The sequence below is a fragment of the Ambystoma mexicanum genome, chromosome 6p, assembly GCF_040938575.1.
Source record: "Ambystoma mexicanum isolate Mex_15411 chromosome 6p, UKY_AmexF1_1, whole genome shotgun sequence".
NCBI lineage: Eukaryota > Metazoa > Chordata > Amphibia > Caudata > Ambystomatidae > Ambystoma > Ambystoma mexicanum.
The window spans coordinates 522,684,566-522,706,381 of record NC_090935.1 but is presented as its reverse complement, the minus strand read 5'-3'; the positions used below and the strand labels follow the sequence as shown (position 1 = coordinate 522,706,381).

Below are 21,816 nucleotides of genomic sequence, written 5' to 3'. Positions count from 1 at the left end.
GAAGTATTGATGCAGTAAGTAAAACCAGTTCACAAGAGTATTACGCTAACTTTATAAGTTGAGTCCCTATTTTGAATGGGGCCGTGTGCCCAAAAGTTACAGAATCATTTTCCCAAGAGAGGGGACACAGTTAGGAAAGTTTCTTGTGGTAGTGAAAAATGTTGCAGAGGACAGCTCAACAAGTTTAGAAGTAAGTAAAACTATTTCGAATGGATTGTGACCTCCCACAGGTACCTCCTTTAACGATACCTCCATATCCAGCTTTAGCTGCTTCAGAAACATTTTATTCTGAGGTTTATTATAGGAGAGACGGGGCAGCTGGAAGTATATCTTTTTTAATACTAGTTATAAATTTAATAATAAAAACAACCAATTCAAACAGTGAATAAAATTAACAGTATAACATTGGGATTAAAAATACCCTCAGTATTAATCAAAGAATATAACACATTTAAGGAGTCCTAAAGAATTAAATACATAGTATAAGGAACATAACGCAACTCAATATTATTCAAAACATGCTTATCCCAATTATGAATTTAATACAAAACACAGGACAACAAGAATGAATAGAGAGAAGGAAGGGAGGTGGAGACAATACTCACAAACCTACACGCATGTATAAAATGCAGATAAAACAACCCAATTCCTTCACCAACCAAAGCCACATGCTATGTAATCTACTCTTTTGTACCAAACAAACTATTAAAGGGTGTCAAGATTTTGAAATAATAAGGCTGACAACCGCTGCACATCATTCTATCTGTGGCTTTTTCCTAATTTTCCATAACTTCAGGATCTGCTTTGCTGCTACTACTAGTACTTGGTCAATCCATTGAGCATACTGCTTAGCAATTCTACACCTTCCTCTACTAGATAACAAGAGAGTTTGAAGAGGAATTCTTGGAAAGGTCATTGATAATATTGTGTCCATTCTGTCAAATACATTCCCCTAAAATTCCTTTGCTCTAGAACAATTCCACAACATATGTAGAAGAGGGCCCCCTTTCTTTACCACACCCCGAGCAAGTGTCATTGTCCATCAAATCCAAGCATTAAGAGTCCTCGCCCACCTGACTCTGATTTTCCTAAGTGACTAGGCAGGTTGACTGGGAGTTGCTAGAGGTAGGATTTCTCACTGTTGGATCCAGTAGAGGAGGTCCAGGAGCTGCGGGTGCAAGGAAGATTCAGGTCAGATCCAGGAGTTAGTGCAACCCTTTCTGATGAGGAAATGCAGCAGACATTGATGCAGGCCTCTTAGGGACACTCTACCCGATGGAGTAAAGCTGGTTCTGGCGACTGTCACCACACACGGACGACAGCAGATGTCTCTCCAGTAACGGTCGAGGAAGACTTTCCAAGACAGTAATCCTTGATGCTGAGAAGCTGATACATGGCAAGAAGCGACTTGTAGCAGGAGTTGACTACCACCGAAGTTGCAGGCGAAACCATGGAACAGAAACACTTCTGGAGAGGTAGCCCAAAACTGAGCTGATCGGTACACCGGGTGGTCCATGGATGATTCTGAAGGTTCCTGACGGTGGATCTCAAGAAAGCTCCAAGACGGATTGGTCCCAGAAGTCCAAGGGTCGAAGCACCGGAGAGGGCCTTCTCAGATCAGATAGCCCAACAGGGCTTCACCAGGCAAAATGCAGGAAGGGCCACCAGTCCTCTTCAGGGGTATTTTACAGGTCTTCAGTCGGTTGCACGACTACACAGGATACTTGGCTCCAATGCTGATCTGTTAGAGTGGCTGCAGGAGTCCTCTTCTTATCCCAAATCCAGGCTAGTGGCAATTCCTAGCCCACCAATGGTAATGATCTACATCACTCAGCCAGCCAGCAGTGGTGGTGGTCCAATGAGAGGCCACCGTGGGTTTCACCCATGCATGCACACCAGACTGTCACCAGGATTGTGGAATGGGACCAGACAGTCCCACCCACTTCCCGGGTCCACACACAACTGGCACACTAGCCCGCATAAACGGCAGCTTTCCTGTGCATACACATGGTCATATTAGGGATTTCCTGACCTGAGAAGGCAGGAAGAAGCCCAAGAAACAATACGGACAAAGAACAAGCGAAAACTTTCGTGCCTCTTTAGTAGGCAGATGCAGTTTACATTATTGCGCAAAGTAAATTTACTGCAAAAATTGTAAAAATGTAACTGCTGCCACCAGCTTGTCTTTAGGCACAAGTAAAAGTAAACAAAAATCCACAGTGTAAAAGACTAGGGCGATACAAATGTATCACCACTGTGAAGCATTATAAGATGCTGTGTGCACTGTTAACGTTACCCAAACAGGTCATGCACTTGCACAGGAAAGCTGTTTTTTTTGTGCCATTTGTGTTCACCCTGGAAGTAGGTCGGACTGGCTGGTCCCATTCCACATCTGTGGAGTCGGAGAGTCTGGGTGTGTGTGCATGAGGGAAGATCACAGCGGACCCCGATTGGCTGTTTGAATTCAAGACAGGATTTGGTATAAGAAGAGGACTCCTGCAATCATTTCTTCATATCAGCGTTTGAACCAATTCAAACGCCAATTGAGCCAATTTGTTTGCTCTTCTTTGTGTAGATGAGCAGACAAAAGGTCTGTGGACACCACCCCTTCTGGCATCCCTTCCAGTGTTTGGCCCGGTGAAGCCTTGCTTGACTACCGTTAGGCAAGATTGCATGCAGTACCCTTTGGGTGCACTGCAACAACCCTGACCTGGCAATAAGAATCCAACCTTTGGTATAAGTGTGTACTACACCGGTTGGAAGCGTGTTGAGCAGCCAGGCTCATCTCAAGAGTATTCAAATAAACACTTAGACACAAGGTTTCTTGAATAAACAATTGTTAATTTATCAGTCAGTTAGAATAATTCTTCTTCAGAAGGGAGCAATATAAAAGCAACATACAAATACACTTCAAAATAAACACTGTTAATTTTCTTAAATCAGTAAAGACCCTTTTGGGATGGCCCACAGTCACAACCTACACCCTCAGGTGATTTCAATTGCTAGGGTGCTGGGGACATTAATATCTTACTGTAGCATTTAGAACATTCTTAGGAATTGGTCAAAGGAAATGGTTATTAGAACAAACAAGAGGACACAAATATTCTTAAGGAGGCACATACTTTTGGATCCCCTAAGCAGAATCATTCAGTATAACAGGTTAAGCCAATGGGCAAAAATCTATATGAGCTGAGGCACTTCAGGTAGGCAAGTAGAAAAGTCGTTGCACAATGTTTTAGAAGTCTTTGAAGAAAAGAAGAATCAATGTAGGGCCACAAGCTGTTTAGGCTTGTGAGTAGTAGAAGATGTAAGCAACTCTACACCAAGAGGTAAGTTCTCTCAAACTTTACAGTACCTTTGGATTGAAGAAAAAGTGCAGCAGACGACTCCTGTTCCTGTGCAGCTCTGCAGATCTCACTGTTCCTGGGCCTCAGTCATGGGGACAAGAGGGAGGATTTCTGGGGACTCCTGCAATGGCACGGCCACTGCTCGCAACCAGCAATCTTCAAACAAGTGGCACTTCTGTGTTTCAGCTCCTTGCGACTACCGTAAACAGCAACACTGCAGTTCTTGGATGTCAAGATGGACCTTCCTTGCTTCTGGGGCCCCGAACTCTGTTGAGGGGGCTCAGGCTCTGTCAGTCCTGCTTCCTGGGAGTCCGGATGATCTTCCTCGAGCTCTTGGCCAACTTAAAAGCCATGCACATGATCTAGTGTTCCTCTACCTGGCTATTCGGTTTACAGCAGCAACACTTTCGTAATTCAACCAGCATCGAGAAGATGTCCAGGTGGCTTACTTTGGAGTTGATTGGTCCCCCCAACTCAAAGGGAGAAGTCGTCCTTGCAGGGGCTTCTCTGTCGATACAAATTTGGAGTTGCAGCACAGCAGCAGGGCTTCACCCGGCAAACCAACTGTCCAGGAGATGCAGCAGCCATCCTCTTCAAGCTCTTCTTCGGATTCCTTCGTCCAGTGGTCGAAAGCCTTGCCTTTTATTCAGGTTTCAACCATTCGTTCCAGCCTAGCTGTCAGTCACCCAGCAGGGTGGCTGTCCTTGCCGGACAGTCAGCCGGCCAATCACCACAGAGTGCATTTTTCACTAACATAAGAACTCTTCCTACTTGTGTACCGTCCTAGAAGCTTTGTGACTCTTGGTCCCAGGCACCCCTGCCAGTCCATTCTGCACTTGCCGCAAGGCCCTATAACGCACTGTACTTGTAATAAAACCTGGAGAGCTTCTCTGTCCGCACTTCACCAGTCTCTACTGACTGGGCGCACTTGGTCCCCTGCCCCTCCCTTGCCCTCCTGCACTTACACAATCTGTATATAGCCCTGCCTCGAGATCGTTCTGTTCTTCCTCGTCTTCACCCCTCTATGTGCAGTAAAAAAAGAAAAAAAACACAGAATCGCCAGCAGGCCTATTTGCTTTATCTAAACTGTTAAATGTATAAATACTCACTTAATCTGCCTGTGCAGACCATTATCGTCTCAGAAATTCAAGGGCTCTGAGCGACTCTTTTTCCCCTGTGTTCCTTCCCTCCTTGAGCACTTTTAAACACTTGCCTGTGTATAAGCGCTATAAAAATAAACATTACCATACCATTACCATACCTTCTGAGGCTTGTGGACTTGCTTAGAATCACATGCTTTGCATAGATTAGCGAGCAGTACTTGTAGAAGGAGGTGGGCTGTTAGAAGGGTGCGCTGCAAAGAGATGTTTCATCACCGCTTGTCCCACTTGTGTATCACCCCTAAAATGTGTGTCCAGTCAGTAATGTTGGGTAAAGGTGTGTACTGAGCTCCAAGTGGCAGCCTTGCAAATGGCTTCTAGAGGCATGTTTGCTACGAAGGCTAGAGTTGCCCCAGTGCCTCGAGATGAGTGTGCTCTAGGCTTAAAATGCAGTTTTCTCTTAGCAAGAGAGTAACAGAGTTGAATGCAGTTGACAATCCATTTAGGAATAACTGCTTTAGAGATAGGGTCCCCTTCTCTACGAGAGGCTACAGATACAAAGATGCAATCTGTTTTTTTACTTTTTCTTTTGAAGGTAGAACATGACAGCTCTGCGTACATCTAGTGTATGTAGGCTCTTCTCCGCTGCCCTTTGCAGGGTTCTGGAAAAACACAGGAAGCTCTATGGTTTCATTCACATGGAATTGTGATATGAATTTGGGTGAGAAGTTAGGTGTGCGTAGCACCACCTTGTCTTTGTGTATGACTCCAAAGGGGTCTTGTACTGACAGAGCCTCTAGTTCACTAACCCTGCTGATCGATGTAACGGCTATCAGGCAGGCCATTTTGAATTTAAGATGTTATATCTGGCCTTGTGCATAGGCTCGAAGGGCCCCCTCACCCCCCATGAGCTTTGTAAGTATGATGTTGAGGTCCGAACCGGGGGTATGATTGGAGATTGAACGGTAGAGTTTCTTGACACCCTCCATGAAAGCCTTAACTACGGGCACCTTCCACCACAAAATTCTACTCTGGGACATGGTGTAAGCAGAGAGAGCCGCTAGGTGTACCTTGAGTGAGTTAAAGACTAATCCAGAGTCAAGTAGGTAATGTAGGTAGTTGACTATATTGGACGTTGAACAGTCAGTTGGATTAAGCGACAGTGTTCTACACCATAGCACAAAGTATTACCATTAAAATATCGATGCCTTCCGTTAGGATTATGTGCCTCCTTGAGTATTTCCATGCACCTTTGTTCTAGGTTAAGTTGGCCAAATTCTAGAACTTCGGGATCCATGCTGCTGTGCAAATTTTCCTGACCAGTTCATCAGGAGTGCATTCCCTTGGATCCTTTCCGGGATAACCTGGACATGTAATATTGGCACTGCACATTTTCCAGGGTTTGCGAAAAGCTCTGAACCCGTCGTTTGAGAAGACATTGTCTAGCACGTCTGTGTGTAGTTGCCACTCATGCTCTTAGGGTAGCATAGTAATCCTGCTTAGCACATCTGCAGAGAATTTAGGTCCCCTGGAGCATGTTGTGCTACTCGGAACATGTGATTTAGTGCCAAACGCCAGATGTTCTGGACGGCCCTGGAGCATGTGTTACCCAGTTTGTTGATATAGAACATGGCTGTTGTACTGTGCAAGGACTAGGACTCTCACCACCAGATAATCCGACTTAACGTGGCCTCTAATGTATAGGGGATCAGATGCAGAGGGCCTGAATGATTTCTCCACCAGTGTATTGACCGCCCTGGTAAGGGAGGTGGTAGAAAGAGACCGAGAGACCCTCTTCTTGATACACTCCAGGAGGGGTATAGCCTGGCTGACAGGTTTTTCGTTGAGGATATCCTCAACGAAACTGGTCCCTTCGGGACTAGATTCCTCTGTGTCCATACCAAAGGGGTGAGCTGCCTTCATGAGTAGCTCATTGTAAATTAAGTGGAGTTTGGTATTCGATAGGCAAGGGTTGCGCTCTGAACACACTTTCCATTCAACCTGCTGTGTAATATTTCTTTAATTCACTTCAAACGAAATGTCCAGCATTCAGAGACTTTCGAGAAGGTTTTCCATCCAACACGCGACCACTCCGATACAAATGATTCCTAGTATTTCAATATTTGACAATGGATTGAATAAGAGCTTCGCAAACGTGTTTCCTCAAGCATGCATTCACTCTGATACAAAGTATTCCTCAGACAAGTTAAAACAGTGGCACACCGGGTTTCTCAATTGCTAGAAACTCACTGGTCGCGTTCATCGGCTTCCCAGAAGCATGGATCATACTGCCTTCTGCTCGTCACATCAGGGGTCCAACTCCTGCCCCTTAGGCATGCCTGTGGCAATGCCTCCTGACACAGGGCTACAAGCATCTTAACCAGAAGCAAAAAGGACAACCTGTCCAAACGGTTCCCTTTACAATGTTCTTTCTGTTCCACAGAGCCCCAGCTCCTATGCCAGGCGTCCATAGACCGCCTCTCTCTGCAGACCTCAACGTTTCGTCATGGTTTCCAATTAAAAGTTCCCTGCTGCTTACACCTGCCTTCCTGCTGCTTCTCCTGTCGCTCCCTGCTGGTGGGCTGGTCTCCTTTTATACACCTGCAGCCTCTTGACAGGCTGCAGGTGTGGATGTCCAATCAGCCCAGTCTGACCACGAATAAAGGGACATGCCTGACCTTTACTGCTCTTAATAGGCACCTTCCTCGTCCCAGAACAAGAGTGGTAAAAGCTTAGTCTACATTGCTCTTAGTTGCCTCTTTGTCTCCGTACAGTCGGGGTTTACATGTGGGGAAACAAGGGAAGTGGACTTACAATAACCTATAGAGGTCGGGAAGGGTTGAATTAGTCGTCAGTAGGGAAAGGGAAATACCATGTCTCCCCAAAGGGCTCCCCACTCCCAGTGCTCAAGGACCCTCCAGCAAGGTGATCCTCCCTCACTTCTCTGCCCCTAGGTACGGGATCCAAGAGCGATGGGCTTTCCCAGGCTACCTACGCAGAGGATCCAAGGGGTTTAGTAGTGAGAATAACCTCTGGTTTGTATCAGGGGACGTCTGATCCCACCATATAAAACTAACACAAAAAGGAGTACACACCAGGCAAGAATAAAATGTGTTTATTACAGATGGTCGCAGACCACAAATCTAACAGAAGGAACAAGTTACCTACCTGTAACTGTTGTTCTATAGCATGGGTCTGGCATTGATTCACATGCTCATGAATATTCCCTGTCGTCAGGCAGGGACTCCTCGGTAAAGAAAAAAATCAGTTTCAGTTTTGTTTCTGAACTGTCTTTCTTCTAGTAACCAATCACTGGTCTCTGGGTCATATTGCCTCCAGCCAATGACTTCCCTCTACCTAAGCCCCTCCTCTGGCAGCCATCCTCAGATTTGGTAGCACGCAAAGTAACAGTAGGACCAAGTGAAGAGCCACAGAGGGGTAGGAGGGAGGGTTCACATGTGAATCCCTGCCAGACCCATGCTGGAGAACAACAGTTACAGGTAAGTAACTTGTTCCTTCTCCAGCATTGGGTCTGGCATGGATTCACATGCTCATGAATATAAGAATACATAGCAGTACACACATGCACAACCACGGGAGGTGGCAAGGCTCAACTTTAAGCAATACATCAACTCAACATTAAGCATCTCTTACCTCCTTACCAGGCTCGCCTTAAGCGAACAGGTTGCGCAGCACTGCTTGGCCGACCCTGGACTCCTCCCTGGAATCCCGGTCGACGCAGTAGAATCTCGTGAAGGTGTGCGTCAACCTCCACGTAGCAGCCCTGCAGATGTCGAGCAGGGGCACACCAGACAGGAACGCCGTGGTAGCAGCGATCGCTCTGGTTGAATGGGCTCTCGGACGGCCAGGCAACCGTCGGTCTGCCAACCGGTGACAGTGCATGATGCAGCTGAAGAGCCATCTGGAAATGGAAGCCTTCGAGAGGGCCTTCCCTTGGTTCACAGGTCCAAAGTTCACAAACAGCTGTGATGTCACCCGAAAACTCTGTGTGGTCCACGTAGAACTTCAGCGCTCTAGCCACATCCAGCGAGTGCAAAGTCCTCTCAGCCGGCGACGAAGGTGACGGGAAGAAAACAGGTAACACCAAGGGCTCTTTGAGATGGAAGTCCGATGACACCTTGGGCATAAAGGAGTGGTGCGTCCTCAGCACCACCCTCGTATCATGAAAAGTATGGAGGTTTACAGGAGAGGGCCTGGATTTCTCCCACTCGTGCGGAGGTGATGGCCACAAGAAGCGCTGTCCTCCACGACAGGAATTTCAACGGTACCGAATGCAGAGGCTCGAATGGCGGCCCCATGAGCCTGGACAGCACCACGTTGAGCTCCCACGCCTGGGCCGGAGCCTTCACCGGCGGGAATGACCGGAACAGTCCCTTCATAAACTCCTTCAGCAGGCGATGGGACCAGACAGATGATCGCCCCAGGGTCTTGGAGTAGCGGGAGATTGCCACTAGATGGATCTTGATGGAGGCGTGCGCCAGCCCCGCCTTGGCCAGTGACAGTAGGTACGGCAGCACCTGAGGTGCCGTAATCCGCAGAGGGTTAATCTTCTGTGCACGGCACCAGACAGAGAACCTCTTCCATTTGTGTCCATAACACTTGGGAGTCGAGGGTGCCCTGGCCTTTGCAAGCACATCCTTGCAGTCTGCTGGGATATCATACCCTCCAAACTCTAGCGCTGCAGGAGCCAGGCCTGCAAGTTCCACGACGCCGGATCGTGGTGGAGGATGGCACCTCCTTCTCTGATGAGGAGATCCGCGTCCATCGGCAGTTTGACTAGGGGTTGGGGGGGGACGCTGACATGTCAGGAAGGTCCGGGAACCAGATCTGCCTCGGCCACGCCAGTGCGACGAGGATCATCCTGCACCGTGACCGTTTGAGTTGGTTGATGAGTCGCAGCAGCAAAGGCAACGGAGGGAACGCGTACAGGAACAGGCCGTCCCAGGGGAACGATAAGGCATCGCCCATGCTCCCCGGCTGGGGAAACCTACTGGCGAACCTCTGGCACTTGGTGTTCGACGCCGTCGTGAACAGGTCGATCTGGGGATTGCCCCATCATCGGAAGAGGAGGTCCACTCGAACCCCGCTGCAGTTCCCACTCTTGGCACGAGCACAGCTCCCTGCCGAGTGCGTCGGCAATGGTGTTTATTACTGCCAGGTGGAAGGGTACCAGAAACATCCCTTGGGCGACGGCCCAATGCCACAAGTCCTGGGCCTCCTTGGACAGGGCTGGGGATCTGGTGCCTCCCTGCTTCCGGATGTAAAACGTTGTTGTGGTGTTGTCGGTGAAGATCCTCACCACCTTGCCCTTGAGGGATGGAAGGAACGACCTGAGGGCCTAGAACACGGCTCGGAGCTCCAGGACGTTGGTGTGTAGCGACCTCTCCTCCGGTAGCCAGAGGGCTCTTGAGTGTAGATCTCCGGAGTGAGCCCCCATCCCTCCAGGGAGGTGTCAGTCGTCACTGTCTCCTGATGGGCTGGAGTCTGGAAGTCCATACCCGCCGCCAGATGCGCGCGGGTGCCCCACCTCTGGATCGCCTGTCGAAAGGTCTCGTTGAGTGAGATCCTGTCTTCGAAGTTGGCCGTCGCTTGCATCCAACAGGCGTCGAGGAACTCCTGCAATGGTCGCATCCGTAGTCTGCAAAGGCGCATGAGGTAAATGCAGGAGGACATCATGCCGAGCAGGGACTTGACGGACCTCACCTTGGCCACATCCATGGTCGACAGCCGTTGCACCTTGCCTAGGATGGCCTTTACTCCGAAGGAGATGCTAGTCGCGCCACTGTGTCGAGCTTGGCTCCCAGGAACACGGCGACTTGCGACGGTACCAGGTGGGATTTTGTGAAGTTGATTGAAAATCCCAGATCCCTGAGCAGTTGGACGGTCTTCCTTGTGTGTTCGACGGCGAGTTCCCTCGACTCTGCCCGGATGAGCCAGTCGTCCAGTTAAGGGTAGATGTGGATCCCGTGTAGGCGCAGCTGCGCCGCCACCGGTTCTAGGCACTTGGTGAACACCCTGGGCGCCGACTTCAGTCCGAAGGAAAGGGCCTTGAACTGGTAGTGCTGTCCTTGGACTACGAATCGCAGAAACTTTCGATGTTTTTTTAAGATGGGGATGTGAAAGTAGGCATCCACCAAGTCCAGCGACGATAGAAAGTCGCCTTCCTCCAGTTGTCCCAGCACGTGCTGGAGGGTGACCATCCGGAACTTCTGGGACCTGATGTACTTGTTTAGACGACGAAGGTCCAGGATGGGTCGCCAATCGCCGGTCTTTTTCCTTACGAGGAAGTACTGCGAGTATACTCCGGAGCCCCGGAGCCTCTTTGGTAGTTGCGGGACTTGGTTTTCCTTTCTGGCACAGGTGGAATATGGGGACACTTCCTTAGAAATTCCAGTGTGTGCCCGGGGACCAGGGCATCCAGCACCCAACGGTCAGTGGGGATGGACTACCACATGCTGACGAAGTTCGCCAGCCGGCCTCCCACCGTGGTGCTCAGGTGGGGGCCCGACGCTATGGCCGGTTCAATCCTGCTTGGCGGCGGCCTTGCTGCCCTGGCCTCCTTGGCAACGACGAGATCCTCCTTGCTTGCCGCGTCCCCTGTAGGCCTCCTGCGATGAGAAGCGGGCCGCATGGCGGTACGTCGAGGAGCTGCAGCCGAATCCCTTGGAGGCACCTTGCTTGCCTCCAGAGCCCCGAAAGGGCGGCCGTCGTTGCTGAAGAACACCTAAGGCAAGAGGCGTCTCCGTGTCGGCCTTGATGTCCTGCAGCGACTCGTCCACTGCCTTGCCGAACAGGTTGCTCCCGTCGAAGGGCATGTCCAGGACCCTGGTCTGCACGTCTTGACTGAAATCGGTTGCCTTGAGCCAACCGCGCCGGCAAAGGCAAACGCCATTGCCCATCTGGCGGAAGCCGGTGTCGGCAATGCCTGTGTGGCGTGGTGCGACGCCACCTCTCCCTCCTGTAGGATCTCTAGGGCCTGCGCCCTCTTGTCGTCCGGGAGGAAATCCAGTAGGGGAGCGATCTTAAACCATAGATCCCTGTCGTAGCGGGCCACAATCGCAAGAGCGTTGACCACTTTAATGCTAGTTGCCGCCGATGAGATGACCCGTCGTCTCATGGCGTCCAGCTTCTTCCCTTCGCCGTCTGGCAGAGATGTCGAAGTTGACGCCGTCGCCCCCGCCGCTTTCTTCTTGGCTGCCGCAGAGACAACTGAGTCCGGGGTAGGCTGCGCCCTAAGGTACATGGGGGCGGAATCCGGAACCCGGTACTTCTTCTCGTACCGGTCTCTCTTGGCAGCGGCAGTGGATGGGTTCTTCAGGAGCAACAGCCCCTCGTCCCAGATGTCATCGAGTAACGGGACCGAGAAGACAGTCTTCCTTTTGGCCTCCCGTCGTTGATAGAGAAAACCTTCCTTCTTCTCTTCCACGGGGCAGAGATGCAAGAGCTCGGATGCCCTGGCGATCATGGCGTGGAAGGAGCCAATTTCGTCGGGCGGGGAGGCCCGAGCAGGTGGTGATGGAAGGTCCATCCCGTCGTCGCCACCGTCGTCATCCGTCCCCGTCATGGCCGTCTGTTCCCGTATCACCCCTCGGCTCAGGAGACGGGGAATAAGGCTGTGCAGGCCGAGAAGGCTGGAAAGGAGGGGGTGGATGAATTCTCTGCCGCTTGTTTGGAGGGCTTTCCAACAGTCCAGGCTCTGCTGGGTCATCCGTTGGTGGTAAGGGCAACCTTGTCCGTATCTCCGTACACAAGGCCTGGATCGCCATCAAGATTGCCCCCGAGTTGTCTTGTAGCCCAGGGACCGGCTGCGACGGGCACGAAGGTTCACGAGTGGAATCCTCCACCTCCACGTGTTCGTCACCACCGCCGTCGCTTTCCTCGTCCGCCTCTTCGGGATCCTTCCCATGGGACCGGACCTCCGTGAACTTTTTGGTCGGGATTTTCATGACTCCAGCCAGTTCCTCCTCAAAGGCTGTATCTGTGTCTGTGATGGCCACCGGGCGCCCCCCCCCTCTTGCCACCGGGGTTCTCACGGGGGTCTCATCGATGGGCTTGAAAAGAGGATTCCCTCCGTGGTGACAGGGAAACTCTAGGCCCCGAGGTCCCCTCCACTGGGGTAGCCGCCACAGGCTTCGCCAGGGCCGCCACGACTCCCTCAATCGAGGCCTTAGCTGGGTGAATCAAGGCCTTCACGACCTTGGATGCGCTTGAGGCCTTCACCTTGGGGGGGATCACCGCCTCGCTCCGCCTCGGCTGCCGTCGGGATCGACCGGGACTTCTCCTGAAGCTTACCCGGGTTCTCCGCTTTCCTCTTCCCCGAGCCAGAGCGTTGGCTCGTGGTTGATGGCGTCGGTGAAATTGCACCCTACCTAGCAGGCGAGGAGCCTGACTGTTCGGCGCTCCCGCTGCCCACGGACTCGCGGTGCTTAGCCTTTTGTTGGGCCCCCGTCGCCGGAGCGCGCTCAAAGGACTTAGAAGACCACTCAGACTTTTTTCTCACCAGCTGCTGGCCTCTTCCCCTCCAGCCAGTTGGTGACGCTGGTACGACGATCCCTCATAGTCCTTTCGGACATATTCTTGCAAAACGCACAGGCTTCCTCCACGTGCGTTTTGTCTTCATGAAGGCAGTAGAGACATCGAGAATGTTCATCCTCCTTGAAGACATTCTGCAGTCCACATCCAGGGCAGCTCCTAAAGAGCTTGGATCCGGGCGTTGCGTTTCCTTTTTCCTGGGCCATGTCCACGCGGGGTAGGCCTCAAAGATCTTCCGGAAGCCTCCAAGAAGTGCAACTCAATGAAAAATTCACCCTTGAGGGGCGTAGAAAAATCCGAAACGGGTCCCCGTTGATCGGAAGTAGAAACGGTGGAGCTTGAGGCTCGATTGACTGAAAAATGAGATGAAATCTCTTTGAAAATTCGCAAAACCCAGTAAAAGCTTGACAGCTAGAGCACGAGGACTCCCAACACTTGAACGTGCAGTAAAAATTTGAAGATGGCTGCCAGAGGAGGGGCTTAGGTAGAGGGCAGTCATTGGCTGGGGGCAGTATGGCCCAGAGACCAGTGATTGGTTAATAGTAGAAAAACAGTTAAGAAACAAAACTGAAACTGATTTTTTTCTTTACCGAGGATTCCCAGCCTGACGACGGGGAATATTCATGAGTATGTGAATCCATGCCAGACCCCATGCTGGAGAACAGTGGAGTGTAATTGATTGATAAGAGCGGACATCTGGGCATACAGGGAACATTAGTTTTATTCTACAAATACAATGATCAAGGCATTAGAAACAGTTGCAGCTCAGGGTGTTCATATTTTCCATGTTTCCCAAGAAACTCTACATCATATCCTTATAGAGAACGTGTTAGTAGAACGTGATTGGAACAAACGGATCAACAGTATCCAAACTCATCACCTCCCCATGTGGCGTCACATTGCTTCTCACAGCTCGCGGGAATAGTTTGCAATTAGTAAAATAGCACTTGTGCCTACTGCCATGACTTTATTATCCTGCCATTGGTCAACACCAAGTCTCCCGTCACCACCATTGGTGGGAAGGGAGACATTAACATGGCACGTGCTGGAGAACAGTATTTGCAAACCTTATGGTGGATACTTTGAAGGCTGGCACCATCCCAGGGACACCAAAACTTACCGTTTGATTGGTCCTCGAAGGAACGCCACTCTGTTCAGCTTCCCCATTCCCATATCCACCTGCCGACAGGCACTCATAGCTATACGAACAGTTGGTGGGTCAGGTCCACTTGCACTCTACCGTAGGATTGGCTTGCCGCCCGTTAGACAAGATTTGGGCCAGTACCCTTTGGATGCACTACAACAACCTTGACCTCCTGGCAATAGGAACCCAACCTTTGGTACAAGTCTCTACTACACAAGTTGGTAGTGTGGCTGAGCAGCCAGGCTCATCTCAAGAGGGGTCAATGTGAGCAGTAGGGTGGTAACACAGATTCACAGTGACAAGCATCCAAATAAATTCTTACACACAAGGTTTCTTGATTAAACAATTATTAATTTAACAGTCAATTTCAATAAGGCTTCTTCAGAAGGGGCAATATAATAGTAACACACAAATACACTCCAAAATACACACTCTTAGTACTTCCCACACCCTCAGGTGACTTAAATAGCTAGGACATTGTGGACATTAATATATCACTGGCACATTCAAAGCAATACTGAAGTTGGTGTCAAAGAAGAGTTTTCAGAATAAGACAAGAGATCACACAAATATTCTGAAGCAGGTAAGTACTTTTGAACCCCCCAATGCAAAGTTAACCCTTTCCTGGAAGGAAGGTAAAAACACAGAACCAGAGGAGAGAAGAGCATTTCAGGGAGCCAGGCCAGCCAATGTCAATTGGGCAAAAGTCTAGGTGAGCCGAAGCACTTCTTGCAGGTTAGTATCTTGCACAATGTTTTAGAAGTCTTTGTAGAAAAAGTAGAATAAAAGTAGGGTCACAAGCTGGGAGGATTGTGAGAAGTAGAATATGCAAGCAACTCTACAGAAGTAACAAAGACAAGTCTCAACTGAGATCAAGTAAAGCTACAAGACAAGAGGTACGTTCTTAGACTGTACAGTACCTTTGGTTAGAAGAAATTATACCAACTGGCTTCTGTTCCTGTGTGGCATTGCAGATCCTGTTCCTGGGCCTCAATCGTGGGGACATGAGGGAGGACTTCTGGGGACTCCCACAATACAACGGCACTGGCAGCAGCAGAAAAGGACCAACTTCTATTCAGCGGCACTTCGCGGTTTCAGCTCCTCGCGTCTCAGCAAATAGCACCACCGCGGCCTCAGGGATACCACTGGACTTTCCTCGCATCTGGGGTCCAGCACTCTGTTGAGGTGGCTCAGGCTTGGTCAGTCCTGCTAACTAGGAGTCCAGAGGATCTTCCAGCAGCTCGGGTCCGTCTTAAAAGTGATGCACTCCATTTGGTGTTCCTCTCCCTGGCACTTAGGTTCCAGCAGCAGCAGCTCATTCAAACAAGTTCACTTTGGAGTTGATTGGTCCCACCAACTCAAAAAGAGAAGTCGTCCTTGCAGGGCTTCTCTAGTCGAGGCAAATTCTGAACTTCAGCACAGCAGCAGGGCTTCACCGGGCAAATCAACGGGCAAATCAATGCTCCAAGAGTTGCAGCAGGTGTCTCTTTCCAAGTATTTCTTCGGATTCCTTCATCCAGTGGTCGACTCTTACAAGCCAAAAAGCCTTGCCTTTTATGCAGGTTTCTCCCATTCATTCCAGCCTAGCTGTCAGTTACACAACAGGGTGGCTGTCCTTGGCGGACAGCCAGCCGGCCAATCACCTTTGGGTGCATCCCTGTAACCAAGGCGATTAAGCACAGGGAGTTTCGGACACCTCCCTCACTTCCTGCCCCTGCCAGACATACTGGAGCCAGAGGCGGGCTGCACTCGTGAATCCCGCCAAAGACGAAACGAACAAAACCTGGTTTGGCGCTCAGAGTAAATCTCAAGAAGGACCTTTCCAACAAGAAATGGTGAAAACATTAGACCAGGGCCATTTTGACAAAATCCGCAGTAAAAACTCCCAATGGTAGTTAAAAGTAAACCACTGCCACCAGCCAGTAATTGTAGAAAGGATAACAAAAATGTTACATGAGTAACTAGACAAAGGGGATACTAAGTAACCCCTCCAGCACCCTATTGTAAGATAGTGTGTGCTGGGTCAAGAAAGTTAAAATGTTAAGTAAAGTAAATTTCACTGTACTGCTCTTGGGAACAGTAGTTTATCCAAGAGAATGTATTTAAACCTTTGGGAAATCTAAGACTTCCCTATGCCAATGCACTGAAGGTGCTGTGTGTCACAATGCAAAGATGATGCCTATGTTGTTTGTCAGACTCCAAAACCAAAAAGAGAAGCAGTGCTTAAATCACAGTAAAATACATGAGTGGGAAAAAGGTCACTCTCTCCAGGTTAAAAATTAAAAAGTCCTAGAGTCCAGCAAAAGTGCTGGGGGTCTCTAAGGTAGAGGAATTAGCACATTTCTGAAAATTAGCCCCAACACTGCCCCCGTCATTACATCAAGTGTTGTTTTAGCTGCTTCGGTCTGCCTGTGACGCACAGCCTGAGCTTAGTCTCCCTCCTCCCTAACCTCTGGCGTGCCTGGTGTGCCGATCATGTGTTCAGAGCAGTTTTCGCAGGTGCAACCCTGCCCCTGCATTTCCCTGCAAGGCCTTCATTCATGGCGTTACTACAGTTTGTGTGCCAGTGTTCTTCCCCCCACCCTTGGAGAGTGCCCCATCCCCTCTTGTTTACTCCTGTAGGTGGTAGGTGTACCCCCCTATCTGGCGCTGCAATAGCAGCTTTAGGTTTCTCACATCTACCATACAGTAAACCCTGCCCAACATATCAGGTTGGTCGTAAGTCCTCACCAGAGGATGTGTGGAAAATATTCCTAATACTTCATTTGAAAAAGAAAGGAAACTCCTGAAAGGTCAGGAAAGGAAAGAAACCAAGAGTACAATTCAAGAGAGCTTACTTCCAATAATAGTACAATCACATTAATTGACCTCATCTGCCACATGCCAATAGACTGGGTGGCACTTACATGGAACATTGAGTACTTGTTAACCTGCAATGCGCTGTATGTTAATACAAAAAAATCAGGCCAGCCAGCTTTCCTAATTTCACCCACATTTTCCATACTTCCCCAATTCCATTTTCCAACCCATTGGCACTTTTAAGTAGCTGGTTTGCATGGGGCATCATACAAAGCAACAGAAAATATGAGGTGGCCGGAGACTTTCAGCAAATGTTTGGTGAAGATGAGGTCAGGTTGACAGAAGGCTTGTGCAATAGTACTTCAAGGAGACTATCAAAATGAAGTAGCGTGTGGTCTGGTTCTGCTTGCGTAGCATCTGCAGATTTGTGAACTGCTTGTGTGCATGCCTTTTGTGCAGATCAGAGCAATGTTAAAGTTGGTAAGAGACTAAAATCAACAAGCCTTTTTTGAATGGGAGGGGATGTGCTTTTGAACAGTGTGAGCGCAAAACTTTGGAGAGGCAGTGATATTTTTCAGTGAGCATCTTGAAAATAATTCTGGGATCGGATTCTGGTTCTTGCACATTTTATTATGAAGCTCTCGGAGCTTAGTGCGTCTGAACTGTGAGGTTTGCTAGGTAAGGGTGATAGAGCTAGTGCAATATAAGTAACCTATTCAGATGTGTGGCTTACATGAAAGATTAGTTGCATTACATTTAGTGTACTATTTAACCAACCATATCTGCCTGCACTTTCACATCAGAGTAGGTCTGATTAGAACCTGTGTGCTAATTAAGATTGCTTATGTAGTTTAAAGGATTATATATCAGAATGTTTTGAAGTTTTAACATGGGTGATGTTAACAAAAGCACTTTTGATAGAGCCAGCTGTGAGGTTACTCACACCAACAACCCCACCACACACAGCAGAAGGATAAGAGGAACATTCTGATTAGGTTCCGCTCGGCACCAGCCCTGTATGTTTTAAAAAATTATTCAAGTAAAAAAAAAAAAAAAAAGGCAGTATGTCATCAGTAAAAGCCCAGGTATGGGTTATTTGGGTCAGTGAAGAGGTTACGCGGAAAATGTGTCCATGTAAAGGAGTTCTCAATCTTAAAATGTAAATACAAAGGCAAGACAACACATTAAATAATGAAGAGTAGGTAATCAAGGAACTACTAACCTGCTAGTGCATAAATTCCTTTCGAACAATCTTGGCTCTTTCCTGAAAAATCTCCACCCATTGTCTGCAGTGAAAAATAAAGAAAATTAAAAAAAACATTAAAAAGGGCCAAAGTTTGTTATACATGTATTTTATGCAAGACCACAAAAGTGGCAGAGTTAATTTAGCCATTGCAGTCTGGTGCTGTCTTATGAAGCTAGATGGGGTGATTGAATGCCTAATCTGCAAACAATTAGCCATTAACTGCCTGGAGTTAGGATTACATGTCTTAAATAAACACAGTCAAAAGGAGCAAGCTGTTTTGAGTTAGTATTGCCATAAACTGTAAAAAATAACAAGTCTTGTTCATGACTACTTTGTATGGAACAAGTTACTTACCTGTAACTGTTGTTCTCCAGCGTGGGTCTGGCATGGATTCACATGCTCATGAATATTCCCCGTCAGGCTGGGAATCCTCGGTAAAGAAAAAACCAGTATCAGTTTTGTTTCTGATCTGTCTTTCGTAGTAATAACCAATCACTGATCTCTGTGTCATACTGACCACAGCCAATGACTGCCCTCTACCTAAGCCCCGCCTCTGGCAGCCATCTTCAGATTTGGAAGCACGTGAAGTGGCAGTATGACCAAGTGAAGAGCCGCAGAGGGGTAGGCGGGAGGGTTCGCATGTGAATCCATGCCAGACCAACGCTGGAGAACAACAGTTACAGGTAAGTAACTTGTTCCTTCTCCAGCATGGGGTCTGGCATGGATTCACATGCTCATGAATAAAGAATACATAGCAGTAGACACATGCACAACCACGGGGGGTGGCAAAGGCTCAACATTAAGCATTACATCAAACTCAACATTAAGCATCTTACCTCCTCACCAGGCTCACCTCAGGCGAACAGGTTGCGCAGCACTGCTTGGCCGACCCTGGACTCCTCCCTGGAATCCCGGTCGACGCAGTAGAATTTCGTGAAGGTGTGCGTCGACCTCCACGTAGCAGCCCTGCATATGTCCAGCAGGGGCACACCAGATAGGAACGCCGTGGTAGCTGCGATCGCTCTGGTGGAATGGGCTCTCGGACGGCCAGGCAGTGGTCGGTTTGCCAACCGGTGACAGTACATGATACAGCCGGAGAGCCATCTGGAAATGGAAGCCTTCGAGAGAGCCTTCCCCTGATTGACAGGTCCAAAGTTCACAAAGAGTTGTGACGTCTTCCGAAAACACTTTGTGCGGTCCACGTAGAACTTTAGCGCTCTAGCCACATCCAGCGAGTGCAAAGTCCTCTCAGCCGGCGACAAAGGCGACGGGAAGAACACAGGCAACACCAAGGGTTCGTTGAAATGGAAGTCCGACGGTACCTTGGGCATTAAGGAGGGGTGCGTCCTGAGCACTACCCTCGTTGCGTGAAAAGTCAAGTACGGGGCCTTGCAGGAAAGGGCCTGGATCTCTCCCATTCGTCGTGCGGAGGTGATGGCCACAAGAAACGCTGTTTTCCACGACAGGAATTTCAACGGAGCTGAGTGCAGAGGCTCGAACGGAGGTCCCATGAGCTTGGTCAGCACCACGTTGAGCTCCCACGCCGGGGCCGGAGCCTTCACCGGCGGGAACGATCTGAACAGTCCCTTCATGAACTCTTTCACCAGACGATGAGACCACAAGGACGTCCGCCCCGTGGTTCTGGTGTATCGGGAGATCGCAGCAAGATGAATCTTGATGGACGCGTGTGCCAGTCCAGCTTTGGCCAGCGTCAGCAGGTACGGCAGTACTTGGGGGCCGTAATCCGTAGAGGGTTAATCTTCTGTGCGCGGCACCAGACAGAGAACCTCTTCCATTTGTGTCCGTAGCATTTAAGAGTCGAGGACGCCCTGGCCTTTGCAAGAACCTCTCTGCAGTCGGCCGGTATGTCGTATCCTCCAAACTCTAGCGCTGCAGGAGCCAGGCCTGCAAGTTCAGCGATTTCGGGTCGTGGTGGAGGATGGCGCCCCCTTCCCTGGAGAGTAGATCCGCGTCCACCAGCAGCTTGATTGGCGGGGACGCTGACAAGTCCAGAAGGTCCGGGAACCATATCTGCCTCGGCCACGCAGGTGCGACGAGGATCATCCTGCACCGTGACCTCTTGAGCTGGTTGAAGAGCCGGATTAGCAGTGGCAAAGGAGGGAACGCGTAGAGGAACAGGCCCTCCCAGGGGAACGAGAAAGCATCGCCCATGCTCCTCGCCTGGGGAAACCTGCTGGCGAACCTCCGGCACTTGGAGTTCGTCGCCGTCGCGAACAGGTCGATCTGGGGTGTGCACCACCGTCGGAAGAGGCAATCCACTAGATCCTGCCGTAGCTCCCACTCGTGGCACGAGCGCAGCTCCCTGCTGAGTGAGTCGGCGATGGTGTTTTTTATCCCTGCCAGATGAAACGGCACCAGAAATATCCTTTGGCCGACGGCCCAATGCCACAGGTCCTGCGCCTCCTTGGACAGTGCTGGGGACCTGGTTCCGCCCTGTTTCCTGATGTAAAACATGGTGGTGGTGGTGTTGTCGGTGAAGATCCTCACCACCTTGCCCTTGAGGGACGGAAGGAAGGACCTGAGGGCCCAAAACACTGCACGGAGCTCCAGGACGTTGATATGTAGGGATTTCTCCGTCGGGAGCCAAAGGCCTCTTGCGTGCAGATTTTCGGTGTGCGCTCCCCACCCTTCCAGGGAGGCATCCGTGGTCACGGTCTCCTGGTGTGCTGGGGTCTGGAAGTCCATGCCCGCCGTCAGATGCGCGCGGGTGCCCCACCACCGGATCGCTCGTCGGAAACTCTCGTCGAGTGTGATCCTTTCCTCGAAGCTGCCCGTCGTTTGGATCCAGCGCGCATCCAGGAACTCCTGCAACGGGCGCATCCGGAGCCTGCACATGGGAATGAGGTAGATGCAGGAAGACATCATTCAGAGGAGGGACTTGATGGACCTCACCTTGGCCGCGTCTGCCACCAACATCCGCTGCACCTTGCCCAGGATGGTCCTGGTCCTCTCCTCCGACGGGGAGGCCAGAAGGGACACTGTGTTGAGCCTCGCTCCCAGAAACAGAGCGTCTTGCGCGGGTACCAGGTGGGATTTGGCGTAGTTCACGGAGAATCCCAGGTCCGTGAGACGTTGGACGGTCCTTGCCGTGTGAACCATGGCGAGCTCCTTCGTCTTGGCTCGGATGAGCCAGTCGTCCAGGTAGGGGTAGACGTGGACCCCCTCGCGGCGCAGCTGCGCCGCCACCGGTGCGAGGCACTTGGTGAATACCCTGGGTGCCGACCGTAGTCCGAAGGGAAGGGCTTTGAACTGGTAATGACGCCCTTGGACCACAAACCTGAGGAATTTTCGGTGCCCCCTTAGAATGGGAATATGGAAGTAGGCATCCTCCAAATCCAACGACGGCAGGAAGTCTCCTTCCTCCAGCTGACCCAGGACGTGCTGGAGGGTGACCATCCGGAACTTCTGCGCCTTGATGAACTTGTTCAGACGTCGCAGGTCCAGGATGGGGCGCCATCCTCCCGTCTTCTTCTTCACGAAGAAGTATCTCGAGTAAACTCCGGAGCCCCGAAGCCTCTTTGGGACGAGTTCGATGGCGCCCTTCCTGAGCATCGCTTTTACCTCCAGGAGAAGTTGAGGGACGTGAAGTTCTTTCCTGGCCACGGG

The 21,816-nt window shown here is 50.2% G+C and overlaps 1 protein-coding gene across 4 annotated transcripts in view; it reads right to left on the bottom strand.

The window, feature by feature from the left end:
• KIF2A (kinesin family member 2A) overlaps positions 1-21,816 on the bottom strand; it is a 1,079,703-nt gene that overhangs the window by 430,431 nt on the left and 627,456 nt on the right. For all 4 annotated transcript variants that reach the window (XM_069627337.1, XM_069627336.1, XM_069627334.1 and 1 more), the window contains exon 11: positions 18,166-18,229. In XM_069627337.1, the coding sequence (XP_069483438.1) occupies positions 18,166-18,229 (64 nt within the window). The remainder of the gene's footprint in view (positions 1-18,165; positions 18,230-21,816) is intronic.